At 39.0% G+C, this 13,601-nt stretch overlaps 2 protein-coding genes across 2 annotated transcripts; one reads left to right on the top strand and one right to left on the bottom strand.

Annotated features, from left to right (window-relative positions):
• Positions 1-32: 32 nt before the first annotated feature.
• On the bottom strand, positions 33-6,475 carry LOC136249128 (uncharacterized). The gene is made up of 2 exons (XM_066041069.1): positions 2,240-6,475; positions 33-1,412 (listed from the first exon to the last, which is right to left on the bottom strand). Exon 2 carries the CDS (start codon positions 1,352-1,354, stop codon positions 716-718), a length of 639 nt encoding a protein of 212 aa, XP_065897141.1. The 5' UTR covers positions 1,355-1,412; positions 2,240-6,475; the 3' UTR covers positions 33-715.
• LOC136249123 (TNF receptor-associated factor 3-like) lies at positions 2,468-4,244 on the top strand. Its single transcript, XM_066041061.1, has 4 exons — positions 2,468-2,679; positions 2,732-2,783; positions 2,849-2,941; positions 3,046-4,244. The coding sequence occupies exons 1-4, from the start codon at positions 2,513-2,515 to the stop codon at positions 4,015-4,017; spliced, it is 1,284 nt and encodes a 427-aa protein (XP_065897133.1). The 5' UTR covers positions 2,468-2,512; the 3' UTR covers positions 4,018-4,244.
• Positions 6,476-13,601: the final 7,126 nt, after the last annotated feature.

Raw genomic sequence — 13,601 nt, 5'->3', positions numbered from 1 at the left:
ATTCCGGCTTTTAGCACTACCCTACCAACATTGGGAAAAGTGACCTGACTTTTACCAGCATCAACAATGCAGTGGTACCTCCCCAGGAAATCTTGGCCCAAAATAGCCTTGGTCAGGAAGTCTGCAACTAAGAAACACACATCAAAAGATTGCTGTTCAAACACAATTTGTAGATTGATTATCCCTAACAATTTGAATGGGGACCCTTCCACACCCACCAAGTTCTTGCCAGACACTGTGTCTAGGGAACCTACCCCTTGCTGAGCTAGCTTATTCCAAACCTGTTTACTCAGAATGGACACTGCAGCTCCAGTATCCACTAGGAATTTCACAGGTATGCCACTAATGGTTCCCAGCAGACTGTAGTCAATAGGGGTGACTGTAGACAAGCTCACTGGAATCAAATCTTCAGTAGGAGGGGTGTTGTTGTCTCTTTGGATCACTGTATTCACTGACTGGTCACTTTTGTCAGATTCACTGTCACTATTGTCTGCTTTGGTTACTGCATTCATGGGCTGTTTAGAAACAGTACGTTGCTGCTGCTGTGTGACTCCAGCTGCACAGCCCCGTGCAAAGTGGCCTTCTTGACCACACTTGAAACATACAATTGACTTAGAAGGCTGACCAGCTGCTTGGGTTTGTCTACCTGGTGCTAGCTGTGGTACTACAATTATCCCACTTTCTCTTAGGCTTGGCTGCTGATTTTAATTGAATCTCAATTGCTTATGATTGCAGGCATCATTGACTGTGAGTCTTCTCTATTAATTGCAGCTGCTACTGATTGATCAGGATCCTTTAGGCCTGGATGCGTAGGAACCATAGCATTAGTGGTCCGTTTGTATGAGTTCAAATATGATTCAGCTTCCATAGTGTATTGTACAGCTTGGTCAACTGTCTTTGGCTGCTTTTGTCTCACAGCAAAGTTTATCTGTGGATGTTCCAATTGTGCTAAGAAGTGATTGAGAGCTAGCACTTCCTGTGCTTCATCTTGTAAACCTGGGTAAGCTTTCTCCGTCAACAGACGCAAACTGTCACCAAAGGACGCCCAGTCTTCGTCTTGCGCTTCATTCTGACCTGTAAATCTGCCATATACAAGTCTTTCTTGCTCGCTGGTTCGAAACGTACGTTTCTTGAGCGCCTCAGTCAAAGCTCCATAATCATTCTTTGTTTCATCCGGAAGACGTCTCAACGCTGCTGCGGCTTTACCAGTTATGCGGACTTTAAGCCATTTAAGCTTAGTTGCATTGGCCGTCCAATCATTCACAGCTGCTACTCGATCAAAGTGCTCCAACCAATCGTCCCAACTGGTGTTGCCCTGGAAGATCTCCGGTAAAACTACGGGTTTGCTGGCCATTCTCTGCAAACAGCAGATACACTGAGGCTGAGTCCTGTCAATCCGCTCCCTGAGCCCCCTATAGACGAAACAAATGGCCAACACACTGAACCACACAATAAACTCCACTCGCTTTACAGGGTACCGTACCACGGCACGGTACGGTACGGTACGGTACCACGGTTTCTAAGCTTTGACGAAGAGGAACTCGACGAGGGCGAGAAACGTTGCCGACAACGCCAATGTAATCGTCCGCAGGCGAGCAACACACAATGACTCACAATTATTGATTCTCTCTCAATCACACATGTGCGCATACTTATTGTACAACACTTCAAACATTGGCTATATACATAATCTTAATAAGTAATCACATGAGTTAGTCTTACTACACTTGAAACCCCGCTTCATTTTTAAAATAAAGCTGCCAGGAATTTAGGAAAATGCTATTCTGCCTACCTGCACTAATGACGCCAGTTTGATGACTAAGGAACAGTGCGGACACAATAACAAGCCCGTAGAAGACCATTCTAGAACTTAAAAAAATCACATAAGAGCTAAACTTTATACTGCCGGCACTGCAAAAAAGATAAACTTTACACTAACGTCATGCAACGATGTCAGTGATATCAGAGCCCAGGTAGTCACTAGTGAGGTACTGGGTATTTTGTGTCCTTTTGGTGACAATATTTGATGTATATATATAATAGTTCTTCGATTAACACTTTTAAATCATTATTAGATAGTCATTTAATTGATTCAAGATTTATTTTTGTATAAGTTATTTAATTGATTCAAGAGTTATTTTTGTATAATTACTGCATTGATCGGGTATGCAGGCTGTGCCTTTACCCGTATTTAATCATAATCATAATCATAATCATGTAGTAATTGGTGTTTACGTACTCTTATGTCGGAGCGCTATATACCCGCCGAGCCCACATCGTCATCGCGTAGGCCATCTGGTAACTTGGTGATCTCGCTGTGATCGTGTTCAACTCCTAGCCAAGATTAAAACAGTCACCAAAAGGTCACTCGTAATGTTTTGTTACGCGGAGAAACACGGTTGACCGTAAATTATAATATAGGGGCGCGCCCATGTAATCACTGTAGTCTGCACATAAAAACCTCATGACACAACTTCCACTACAATTATTGCGAAACTTCTGAATCTCTCGAATGATCACGGCTATACATGCGGTAACAAAAACTTCGCTCGTCCAGCTGAATACAGTGGATGAGCGGCTACAATGTGTTCGTTGCGGCTTTTTACTAAACGGACCCCTACAACTTCAATGCAGTCATCGAATATGCACTCCCTGTGCTATGAAACTAAAGCAGCAAAGGTATAGTCTATGATAGATGCCTAATAGTTAGTTGATCCTGAGTATGTTATAGTTCACCAACTTTCTTCTGTGAACAGTGTCAGACAAATGTCGAATTTACTGGGGTAAGACACACATGTCGATTACTGAGCTATATAGCTATCAAACTATGATTTTCTTTCGTATACAGTACTTTCATGACAAGGCAATAGCCAAGGAAATTGATTTCAGCGTAGTCAGCTGTCCTCATTGTAATTGGACTGGAGAGTATCGATATTACCAGGTAAATTATATTCATTTGTCCATATTAATTTAATACTAATACTGTGATTCCAGTCCATGCATGGGTATACATGTTACATGTTTGACTGTACGTGATATTTGCAGAAACACTTGAAGGAGGGATGTCAACTAGTCAAGGTATCAAATCCCTATGGAGGATGCAGTGAGGAGGTTCCAAAATTGCAATTTGATGATGCCGAGTGTAATTTCAACTTTCTGGGCTGTCAATTTAAGGCCGCTAGAAATGATAAAGAATTAGCAAAGCACATGGACGAATCCCAGAAGGATCATATTCTCCTAATTTGTAAATATTTATCTTCCAAACAGTACCAATCCCCTCATTCACCTCAGAGGCCAAATGGCATCACCAGTATTAGTAGTTTGAATACTTTAGAAGAATCAATTTATTCTGAATTAGACAAAATACATGAAAAAATGGACGGTACTAAGCACAAAGAAAATGTCTTGCAAATCATTGAAGCTCAAAGCAAGCAAAAAGATATTTCTTTCAGACTGACTGGAGTTGAGGACCTTCTAGCCACCCTGCAAGCTAGTATTAATGAGATCAACCATACTTATGAGGAAGTGTCTCTCACCTTACAAACACTTCAAGCTACTTCATATGATGGTCACTACATATGGAAGATACCAGATATCACTAGACGTAGGAGGGATGCTCAACTAGGAAAGACTGTCAGTTTATATTCAGCACCATTTTACGCCAGTAGGTTTGGATACAGACTGTGTCTACGTGTGTATTTAGATGGTGACAGTAGTGGCAAGGGACATTACATATCTTATTTCCTTACCATCATGAAGGGAGAATATGATGCTTTACTAGAATGGCCATTTCAGCATATGGCGACAATGACATTAGTGAACCAGAAAGGCAACAACAATATTGTACAGTCATTTAGACCCGACCCAACCAGTACTAGTTTTCATCGTCCAAAATCGGACATGAATGTAGCATCTGGTTGTCCTAAATTTGCTCCACTATCAATACTGGATAATCCTGAATTTGTTGTTGATGATGTAGCATTCTTCAAATGTAACATCAATGTAAACAAATTGTAAAAATTTTGGCATTTTAGATCATGCAGTATTATCTATCATTTTTTTCCAGATTTTTATTTTTTGTACATGTTTATATGAAAATAAGCAAACTACAGGACTATCAACAAATCACTTGCATCAATGATTACAAATTTTTGTATTCTATAGTCAGTCAACATCATCATGTATTATGAATGTACTTAACATAATTTGTTTTGGGATAGAAAGGGAATTGTCCACTTTAATTATATGTGCAGTGAATTAAAAACATTCAAAAATCAAAATGTATTCAAGATTATATCGATATTAATATATGTGATAGTGCATGTATATAGTCAGCCACCACAATAACAATTTTTAAGAACATTATAGCTAGCTAGTAGCTCAATTCGTAATTCTATTATCCCACAATTCCAAGAATTGAAGGTACTCCATGCAAGGCTATGTACTTATACACAGTTTCATAATTCTTTATATTGTAGGATGCACTGACACAAAAAAGTTCACGAACATACTACTCAACCTACAATACAACTGCATGTAACAAACAGTAGCAGATGGCATGTATGGTTTTTGAAAACATAGCTGGAAATGTTAATTAGCACACTACATGATGTTCATTAAATTCACCTATAGACCTCTTGTTGTAGTATGATATTGGATAAAACTGAGTTGGCGATTGCTTCTTAAAAGTGCTATGTGTACGAACAAACCTACGCGTCTGTATCATGCACGATGGATGGTCCGACATTACTATAATGGTTTATCAACATTTACCATAACACCTGTCAGTACAACTGCCACTTACCTCTCAACTACTCAGTGTTGGGAGTAACGCATTACATACTAGAAGTACGCGTTATGTAATATTATTACTTTTGTGGTAACTAAGTAATATAACGAAATACGTTATAAAAACAGGTAATATAACTCAAGTTACTTTACTTACGAATGTAACGCGTTACCTAAGTAATATAGTTACTGTAATGAATATAATATTACATAATATTATTACTACAAGTAACGAAGTTAGCATCCTGTAGAGAGTTCATCTAGAAACAAGTCACGTAGAGAGATCAGCTAGAAGCGAGTTACCCTATAGAGTTTGGTGAATGTCACCCTGTAAGGAGATCAGCTAGAAACAAGTCACCTTGTAGAGAATTCAACTACATTTCAAGTCACCCTGTAGAGAGTTCTGTTAAAAACAAGTCACCCAGCATGTAGACAGATCAGCTAGAAACATATAATATTACCCTGTAGACAGATGAGCTAGAAACAAGTCAACCTGTAGAGAATTCAACTACATTTCAAATCACCTTCTGCAGAGAATTCAGCTAGAATTAAATCATCCTGTAGAGAGTTCAGTTACGTTGCAAGTCACTCTGTAATGAGTTCAGCTACAAGAAAAACTATACTGTAGAAAGTTTAGCCATGTTGCAATTCTTTCTGTAGACAGTTTAGTTAGGTTACGTGTCACTCTGTGGAGTTTCACCACGGCAGTCTATAAGTTACATAACAAATCTCCCTGTAGAAACTTCAGTTACATACACTTTTCCCTATAGAGTATTCAGCTGCAAGCAACCTATATAATGTGATAATTATGATCAATCTAAATTACTAAATAAATGTACATGTATATAGCTAAACAAGTATCTCACTCTCCTTCATAATCCTCATCATACAAGTTAAAAGAAATACAAAAAGAAGTGACCAAAAACAGCTAAGCTGCAAAAAAAAAGGGTGCGGTCTTCAAAAAAGTGAGTTGTGAATTCAAAGGTGGTGGCCAGCAAGAAATGGTTGCCTGATGGTCACAGGTAGGTTAATGGCAGAACTTTTGATAACAATTCAGGTGATTTGGTGCTGAATCCTATAGTGAACCTGGAGGAGGCAATCAACACAAATTTACCTAAATTGCCGTTAACCTAATATCTTGGCTGCCACCTTGGATTTCACATCTTTTTTCACCTTGGATTTTTCAGGTTGAAGGCCCTTTTTGGATTAGACGATGATGCCAGAACATCAATGTTAACTTGTATATATTAACACGGCATTCTCCACCATCCGTCATATCTTTGCGTTGCAGGTAGCTAAGTAGTGACCATCATCTCCCCTGAAAATGTTTCCTCTGTTGAATTCGGCCCCCGCTTCTGCCATTGTTAAATCCTAGCGTTATTGCCTGCTAAAATTTCGGGCAAGCGGGTACAAAAATCGTGATGTCAGCAATGTCATCGAGGCCCGAATCTCATTGTCAGGGTCTCGGTCAGCGTAGATGTCATTGAGCATATCAGCACCCAAAGGAGCGCGACGTAGTGGGTCTACGCCACAGAAGGTAGCCCAGAAAAAGCCAGCTAAAACAGTACCCGAACAGAAGCGGTATAACAAATGTAAGGTTAGTGTATTCTTATAATTAACGCACTTCATAAACTTTTCACAGCAAGATGGTTGTCGCTGTCAGGGATGGCACCCCCATCATAGATAATTAACGAGAGTTAATTATCTATGCCCCCATAGTGGCCAAACACATTCAGACAATCCAGTGTACAACTCATTCGACTTGTGTAATTAAGGCTTGTCAGCATACATATGATCTACATGTCAATGACTTACGAGGATTAAGTTCAGAAGACTTGGATAGGATAGTATGTACTGTGATTAACATGGAGAGCCTGTTAGTTCAGATGAAGAATGAGGAGAAGGACCAAGATACAAAGAGGATGTATGTGTTCTTGTTTCAGTTTTTGAGGAAACATATGTTAGTAGCAAAGTTACCTGGGTACCCTGCCTTTTGAAAAACCCACCATCCAAAGTATGTGTTTTATTGTATGCTACTGAGTTTTTCATGTTTGTTGTAACAGAGAATTTTCTAAGTTTTTAACTAGACGCACACTCACTCCAGCCAGCTGTGGGCACATGGCTGGTTTCCTGAATTTGCTTTGTATCTATATGTTTGTCTTTCTGCACACTCATGAGCAAAACTAAATGAGGAACGAAGGCTGTTATTAATTTTATCTCGGTAAGGTGGTCATTAGTACAAGTTTGCGCTCCAAGAGAATTTTGGTGAGCTCTAGCTAACAGTTATTGAGTCTTCACGCTACTAATGAGTGTTCTTAGGCTGTTCGTAATCTGGAAATGACAATTTAGTTGTTTCCACCAATTCCGCCGTTTCCACCATTCCGCTAAATGTTCTTTCCCATATTACAGTATCTCACTGTACAGAGTGGTAGACAATTATCATCTAAGTATGGACAATAAAGTCAACTATTTTTAAAGCATCCAATTTTACTATGCCTGCAGGCAATGTGATGTGTGTGCAGGTTTTACACAATGTGTCTAACACAGGTGGTTCTGCTTCTGTCACGTTCCCATCTTCTGTGACTGCCTACAAAAGTTTGAGGCCACTCACATATTCGGTTGCATCCTCCTCAGTACCATCTTCCCTATCATGAAGCTGCAATTGATCGAGAGGTTCAGTGTTGAGCAGGAGAGACTTCAGCATGAGAAGAAACTGTTACTAAACAACTTTCCCAAGTTAGTTCAGGAGTATATAGATGCGTAAATGGTAGATTTGTTATTAACAATGTTACAAGCACTGTTTGGTTTATGTAGTCCTTTTTTGAGAGCTACATTAAAGCGTAATAGTAATAATGATGAGCAACTGGAAGAAATGGCCTCCCTTTGCAAACAAATAAACAGCCTTTAGAGTTGTGTCTGCATAACATTAATAATTCTTAGCACCAAACAGACCATGCAGGTTTGAGGTGCAGTCAATACAATAACAGTTTTAGTCGTATATACATGTCTTTTTGCCAAGTTCCATATGTGCTATGTTTGCCATAACAAAGCAGCTGACAGAACATAATTATTGTGTATTGTATATACAGGAAATGTATTTACTAGATAATTACATGAAAATGTAATTATTTCGTTCAACATTGTCAACATTATCACGCCATAAACGTCATTTGTCATGATCCAGGAATGTCATGCCATAGGAGAATGCGGTGGTCAGGAAGTTGTTATGTCAGAAGCTAGTATAATCGGGTCTAATTTCCTTTGTTAATCTAATGATTTTATGTCACACAGTTCATGACCTATTACATCTTACTGCATGATTCTCTGAACTTATGGTCTTCTGTACTCTCAGATTGCTCAGGGTTCCAGTTGCTTAGTGTAAAGTCTAGAAAACTTTTGAGCACCACTGGAAACTAGTACAAAGTCTTTCTGGATCATAGGTCAGTCCATGTTTCAATATAATTTTATTGATATCCTCTTGCTCAATGGTTTTCTTGCATATTTATTGCTTCTATGTATGCACAGGTGTCCTTAGACAGAAAATCTTGTTTTTGTTTGTTTGTTTCCTCATGTTGTTCACAGTAGAAAATCCATTGCCCTTGCAATTTTTATTGATTGTTGTTGGCTGTTTTTGAGGTACACATGCCAGTGATGTGTTTTAATACTGTAAAGTAGAGCTATTCATAATATGTGCTGGACCAGTGTTATTTTGGCTGGTTTCTCTCTCTGTTGGAAGCAGAGCTATCCTATTTGGTGGGAGGATTTTTTCCAACCAGACACCTGAGACCAATGGATCACACAAGACCCCATCATTAGCTGCTCCTGTGTCTTGCCCTGCTACAGCAGCGTCAGTTTGTGTACATGATCCTTATGCCTCATGGCCAGGAAAAAAGACTCCATGACACCGTCACCAATGTCATCCATGTTGAGCCCCTTCACCAGTCTAGCCGAGATAAGATCAGGACCTTCACATATATTCACCCAGGAGTTGCCTAGCTCTGACTCCCCTAGATAGCCAGAACAGGTGAGCTATATATATATAGTACCATGTTACGTACCTATTGTTGGTGGGACAAATAGTTATATAAATTATTATTAGGCGCTTTGCTTATGAGAGAGTGTATCTTTTCCAAGTTTTCACTTCAAATGAAGAAAAAATGGTGAAAGAGTCTGACACTACTATGTAACTATATGCTGATATTTTTAAAAATGTGACACAGCTTAGTTGTGTTCTCATAACAGAAGAATACGGCCTTCAAATTTCAACTAGGTGTTCATTGGTTATGCCAGAACTGGGAAAGAAAGCAATTTTGGTTTTTCTGAAGTAATTGGTGCTAGTTTAAGTAACTCAATCATCATAACAATTTGGCCACCATTAGTTCTTTAGTATACATGTGCAGTTTTTCTCAAACAGTAACCATTAAATTACTCTCCAATAGCCATTCTGAATGCCTCTATGCTGCTAACAAGGTGCACATAGTACCTGATAAATCACTTAATCCTTCACAATTTTTGGCATCAATGAGACTCAAGATTTCAGTCTATCCTGTCAAAAACATAGCACCTGTCACACTTGAAATGATGTAAAGCTGTTTTAAATTTTTCCTATGCAACAAGTCAGTTTTGTGGCTGTGTTCAACAGAAACTTGTTATGGGATATTTTTGTTTGTAAACATGCAGTATCTTGGGTGTACTAAGGTATTTTGTTTTCCAGAAGAATTTGCCAGCAAGCATTTTTCAGCTGATGCACACTTGTCTAGTATTTATGGCATGCTGTCACTGGTATTTTTGTTGTCTATGTCTAGGTTCACTCAGCTCTAGTTGACAAGCTTCACTCCTGATCAGGCACTGTTGCAAGATGACAGCAGCGAACCACCACCAAAAAGAGACGGTAATTACGTAAATGTTATACTGTACGCTATGTGTGTGGGGAGGGGATGAATCAGTTATGAATATACTCTAATAAAACAATCGCATCTAACTGTGCACATTTTTTCTTGTGATACTTCACGTACAGTAGCTGTGTGAGAAAACATTTGGGGGATGTGATGCTCACAATTTTGTGAATATTAACTAGCTCAGGTATTCATTATCTAGGGGAGGTTACGCATATAGTTTAGTAATAGAATATTATTTAAGATGAATTTTATTTACAATCCCTCATGGTTCTTTGTGCATGTACAATGCAAGAGGTTTGTATTGTCAACAGAATAACTATTTAGATTGTGTGTACTCATGTACGTAGGTCAGGACCCAATGGAGTTGGCCTCACAGATAGTAGCTACTCTAACTGCATCAACTACCAGAGGTATGTATGAGAATTGTATGGTATATGTACAGGTATGGGTGTGTGTATGGTATGTGAGTGGGGATGTAAGTGTAGGTGTGTGGGGGCAGTATCGTATACATGCATACTATCTCATGTTATGGTAGGGTTGTATACCTGAGTATGTGTATGATTACAGATGTAATTGTGTCTAGTGATTGAGTTTGTAATACAGCAGGCACATGCACCGACAGGGGCGTAGCCAGCCAATATTTGATGGTTGGGCATAACATCAACTTAACTACACACACAAGAAACACGCTCACTTTCATGTGAGACTTTATCAAAGAAAAATATGAAAAGTGTATGCACACAAGGCCTACAGCTACCTATGCTATAGTGTAAACAAATGTTGCTTGCATCATAGGGGTATAAAGGATCTATGCTTGCATGCATGAGAACATTTTACTAGCTGTAGCTATGCTATTCTATTACTTGTAGGGTATGCATCCACTGACGATCGTCATAGCTGAGCATCACGTGACATCAAACTGCTGAACCTACAAGAACCAACAACGTAAATAGTTCATCACATATTTACTACAATCAACTGGCAGTATAGCTTACAGAACAACCACCACATGCAGCGATATGCAATGCTTTTCAAGTAAACGCCACATGGCCCCAAATGAAGGCCGGGGGGCGCTAATTTATGAACTATAATGAGTCCAGATAATCACAAATATCAGCACGCCAGGAAAGCTTCGTCCCAGACTTATAGCAGCCAATGTACATTTTGCTTGTATCTGGTGTAAACCACAACTTGGTTAATCAGTACAAATTGTGCACGTGACACTTTATAATGACTTGACCTTTTCTCCATTTCCAGCTCCATTTACATCTGCTATTATTGTTATATAGAAGAGTACGTTTTCCCGTTTTCTTTCATCAGCAGTAAAAAAGTTAGGCTATGGTGTTTTCCTTATCAAAAAATACGCTTGACAAGCCGGTCCACTGAAACGAATCTTTTGCTGCCAGCACCATCCGCACTGAATCCTACTGACGATTATCACTAACTGTAACTTAGAGGTACAGTACCACGCTTCAACTCCATTTTAAATTTCGAATTTAAACCACGTCAAGGAGCGTGGCACGTGCGTCTACATGAGTGTAATTATAGGGACTTTCCAAGGGATTTTCCGCGAAATGGATCACGTGATACACCATCTATCTCGATCCCGAGCTCGATCCCTTTTTCGAAGTCAAAGGTTCAACAAATGAGGTACACGTTTACGCTTTAAATTACAGTATTAAAGTAGGGTTGTTTTGTGTGCTGCTGTGAATCCTCGTGTGAATCTTAAGCTACTTGTGATGGTTGGGCAAAAGTTTGTGATGGTTGGGCAAGAAACTGTGATGGTTGGGCAAATGCCCGCCCATGCCCACCCTTGGCTACGCCACTGTGCACCGACCCTAAATTCCTTGTCTAAATGTAGCATGGTATTCAAGAACCCATTGTAAACCCATTAACTAACTTAATTATTGTATTATCAGCAATGTCTGCAGGGTTTTCTGTGATGGACAGGTGTATTGGTTACATATGTTTTCATTTCCTGAGGTGTTAAGATTGTTTGGGAAATTACGCACATGTCACTGAATAACAGACAAAACAAACTTCTGAACAAAATTCCATAAATAATCTTGTAGACAACCAATTGTGTTGCTCAAATGAGGTCCCTATTTGGACTTTATGATCTTATTGTCAGTAAATGGATTTCATATCCTATTATTCCATGTTGATATTTGTCATGACCAAACACTCTAATATAACATACTTACACTATATTTCAAGCAAAGTTGACGTTTTAAGATACATCTTTTACATTTTTATTATGGAATAAAATTTTTTTCTTTAGACGGGATTCTTCAATGAGCAACCAGCTACCCAAAGAGGAGGAACGTACAGGGGTTTTGAAGTTTCAGATACTACATAACTACTTGAAGGAATCTTCAGTGCCGACACCTGATATGGCTAGTTGGATTAAAGAACATGTTCTCTCATCAGCTACCCAGGATGCCTATTACTAAGATTGTGTTTGACCCGTGAGTGGTTCACAGCATTTACCATGTCCTTTGTGGGTATGAGAGTGATTTAATAATGACATATGTGTAGTGGGGGTCAATCTCACAGTTTATCTACATGTTACCGGGGTTTTCAAGTCCGTTGTCCTATGTATTTTGGCGCATGCGCTTAGCAGTGCGAAAGATATGGCAGATTCAAGTGAGATCAGGTAACTGTGTGTGCCCTATTATGATGGATGATTGTAAATGTGGTAAAACTATTACTCACTGTGTTGTTGTGACTCATCACCAGTGAATGGCCCTTCGGTTAGTAGGTTTTTAGCGCATGCGCAATTATAATAGGACAACGGACTTGAAAACCCCGGTATTAGAGGATGTATGTAGTTTTGCCACCCCTGCATGTAGGTGCATATACACAGTGGGAATGCCTTGCAATGCTATCTCAAACATGTATTAGGGGTGAAATTTAAAGAGTTTTGATTACTTAAAAGATTTTTAATTTTGCACATGCTAATCTGTGTAATATGGCTATTAAAAAAGAGTACAAGGATAGTTGGCCATGACTGGTATACCATATTTAGTGTGTTGACCATGGACAGTATAACAGTAGTAATAATGGCTGACATAGAACAGTAACTTAACTTTCTTATTTCTGGAAGTTTGCAAGTTGCATAGAATGCTATTCTAGGTGCTCCAGAACTATTATAATACATGTGCTTCATTAACTTCCAATAATTTAATGCATTAAGATTGTAAAACAATTGGTTGCCATTTCCATTACCAGCAAAAGTTGATAACAGATGTTCTGCACCTAGAACAGATGGACTGGATCTCCATGTCCATGCATCACCTTCTCCTTCAAGGTACCTGTTGTAGTCTTGTGACCACAAAGTTGACATATGCTTAAAAACCACATGTCATCTTCTTCACTTTACTATCAGTCTTATTTGGTAAGCAAATAAGGCTGAATGGGCTGTGTCCTGTAAACAAGTTTATATTTGCCTTAATTGGCTATAGTTTTTTTCTGGCAGGGTCTTATGACACGCAGGTGATATATCCTTCTACAATAATATTACGTCTTGTTCTAAGAATACATATGTACTTATATAATGTACAATGTATTCAATACTCTGTTCACTTAATCACTGTCAGGTACTTATTGTAACATTGCACACACATGCATGCACGCAAGCACCCACGCACGCACACACACACACACACACACATGCAAGCACGCGCACGCGCCATGTAAATGATATGTGTGATAATAAATGTTGGTCTTGTGTTGTTCATGGGAACACGATTATAGCAGTTACCACACCCTTAAAACAATATTAACACAATAGTAGTATCCCATGCATAACTCTTTTCACAGCCTTAATGTAGCCATTGAACATGTGGATAAGTTTGGAAATTGTTATCATAGTGTCGTGTATAGTATGGCTGTATCTATTGTTGATATGCCTTA

The sequence above is a fragment of the Dysidea avara genome, chromosome 3, assembly GCF_963678975.1.
Source record: "Dysidea avara chromosome 3, odDysAvar1.4, whole genome shotgun sequence".
In the NCBI taxonomy this organism is placed as follows: Eukaryota; Metazoa; Porifera; class Demospongiae; order Dictyoceratida; family Dysideidae; genus Dysidea; species Dysidea avara.
Note: the sequence above shows the minus strand (reverse complement) of the source record. Positions and strands in the feature narration are given on the sequence as shown.

Excerpts from the sequence above, each read along its gene's own strand:
- LOC136249128 (XM_066041069.1), bottom strand. The coding sequence starts at position 1,354 with ATGGCCAGCAAACCCGTAGTTTTACCGGAGATCTTCCAGGGCAACACC.
- LOC136249123 (XM_066041061.1), top strand. The coding sequence starts at position 2,513 with ATGATCACGGCTATACATGCGGTAACAAAAACTTCGCTCGTCCAGCTG. Across the intron at positions 2,680-2,731 it reads ATGAAACTAAAGCAGCAAAG|TTCACCAACTTTCTTCTGTG; the intron begins GTATAGTCTATG and ends AGTATGTTATAG. Across the intron at positions 2,784-2,848 it reads CAAATGTCGAATTTACTGGG|TACTTTCATGACAAGGCAAT; the intron begins GTAAGACACACA and ends TTTCGTATACAG.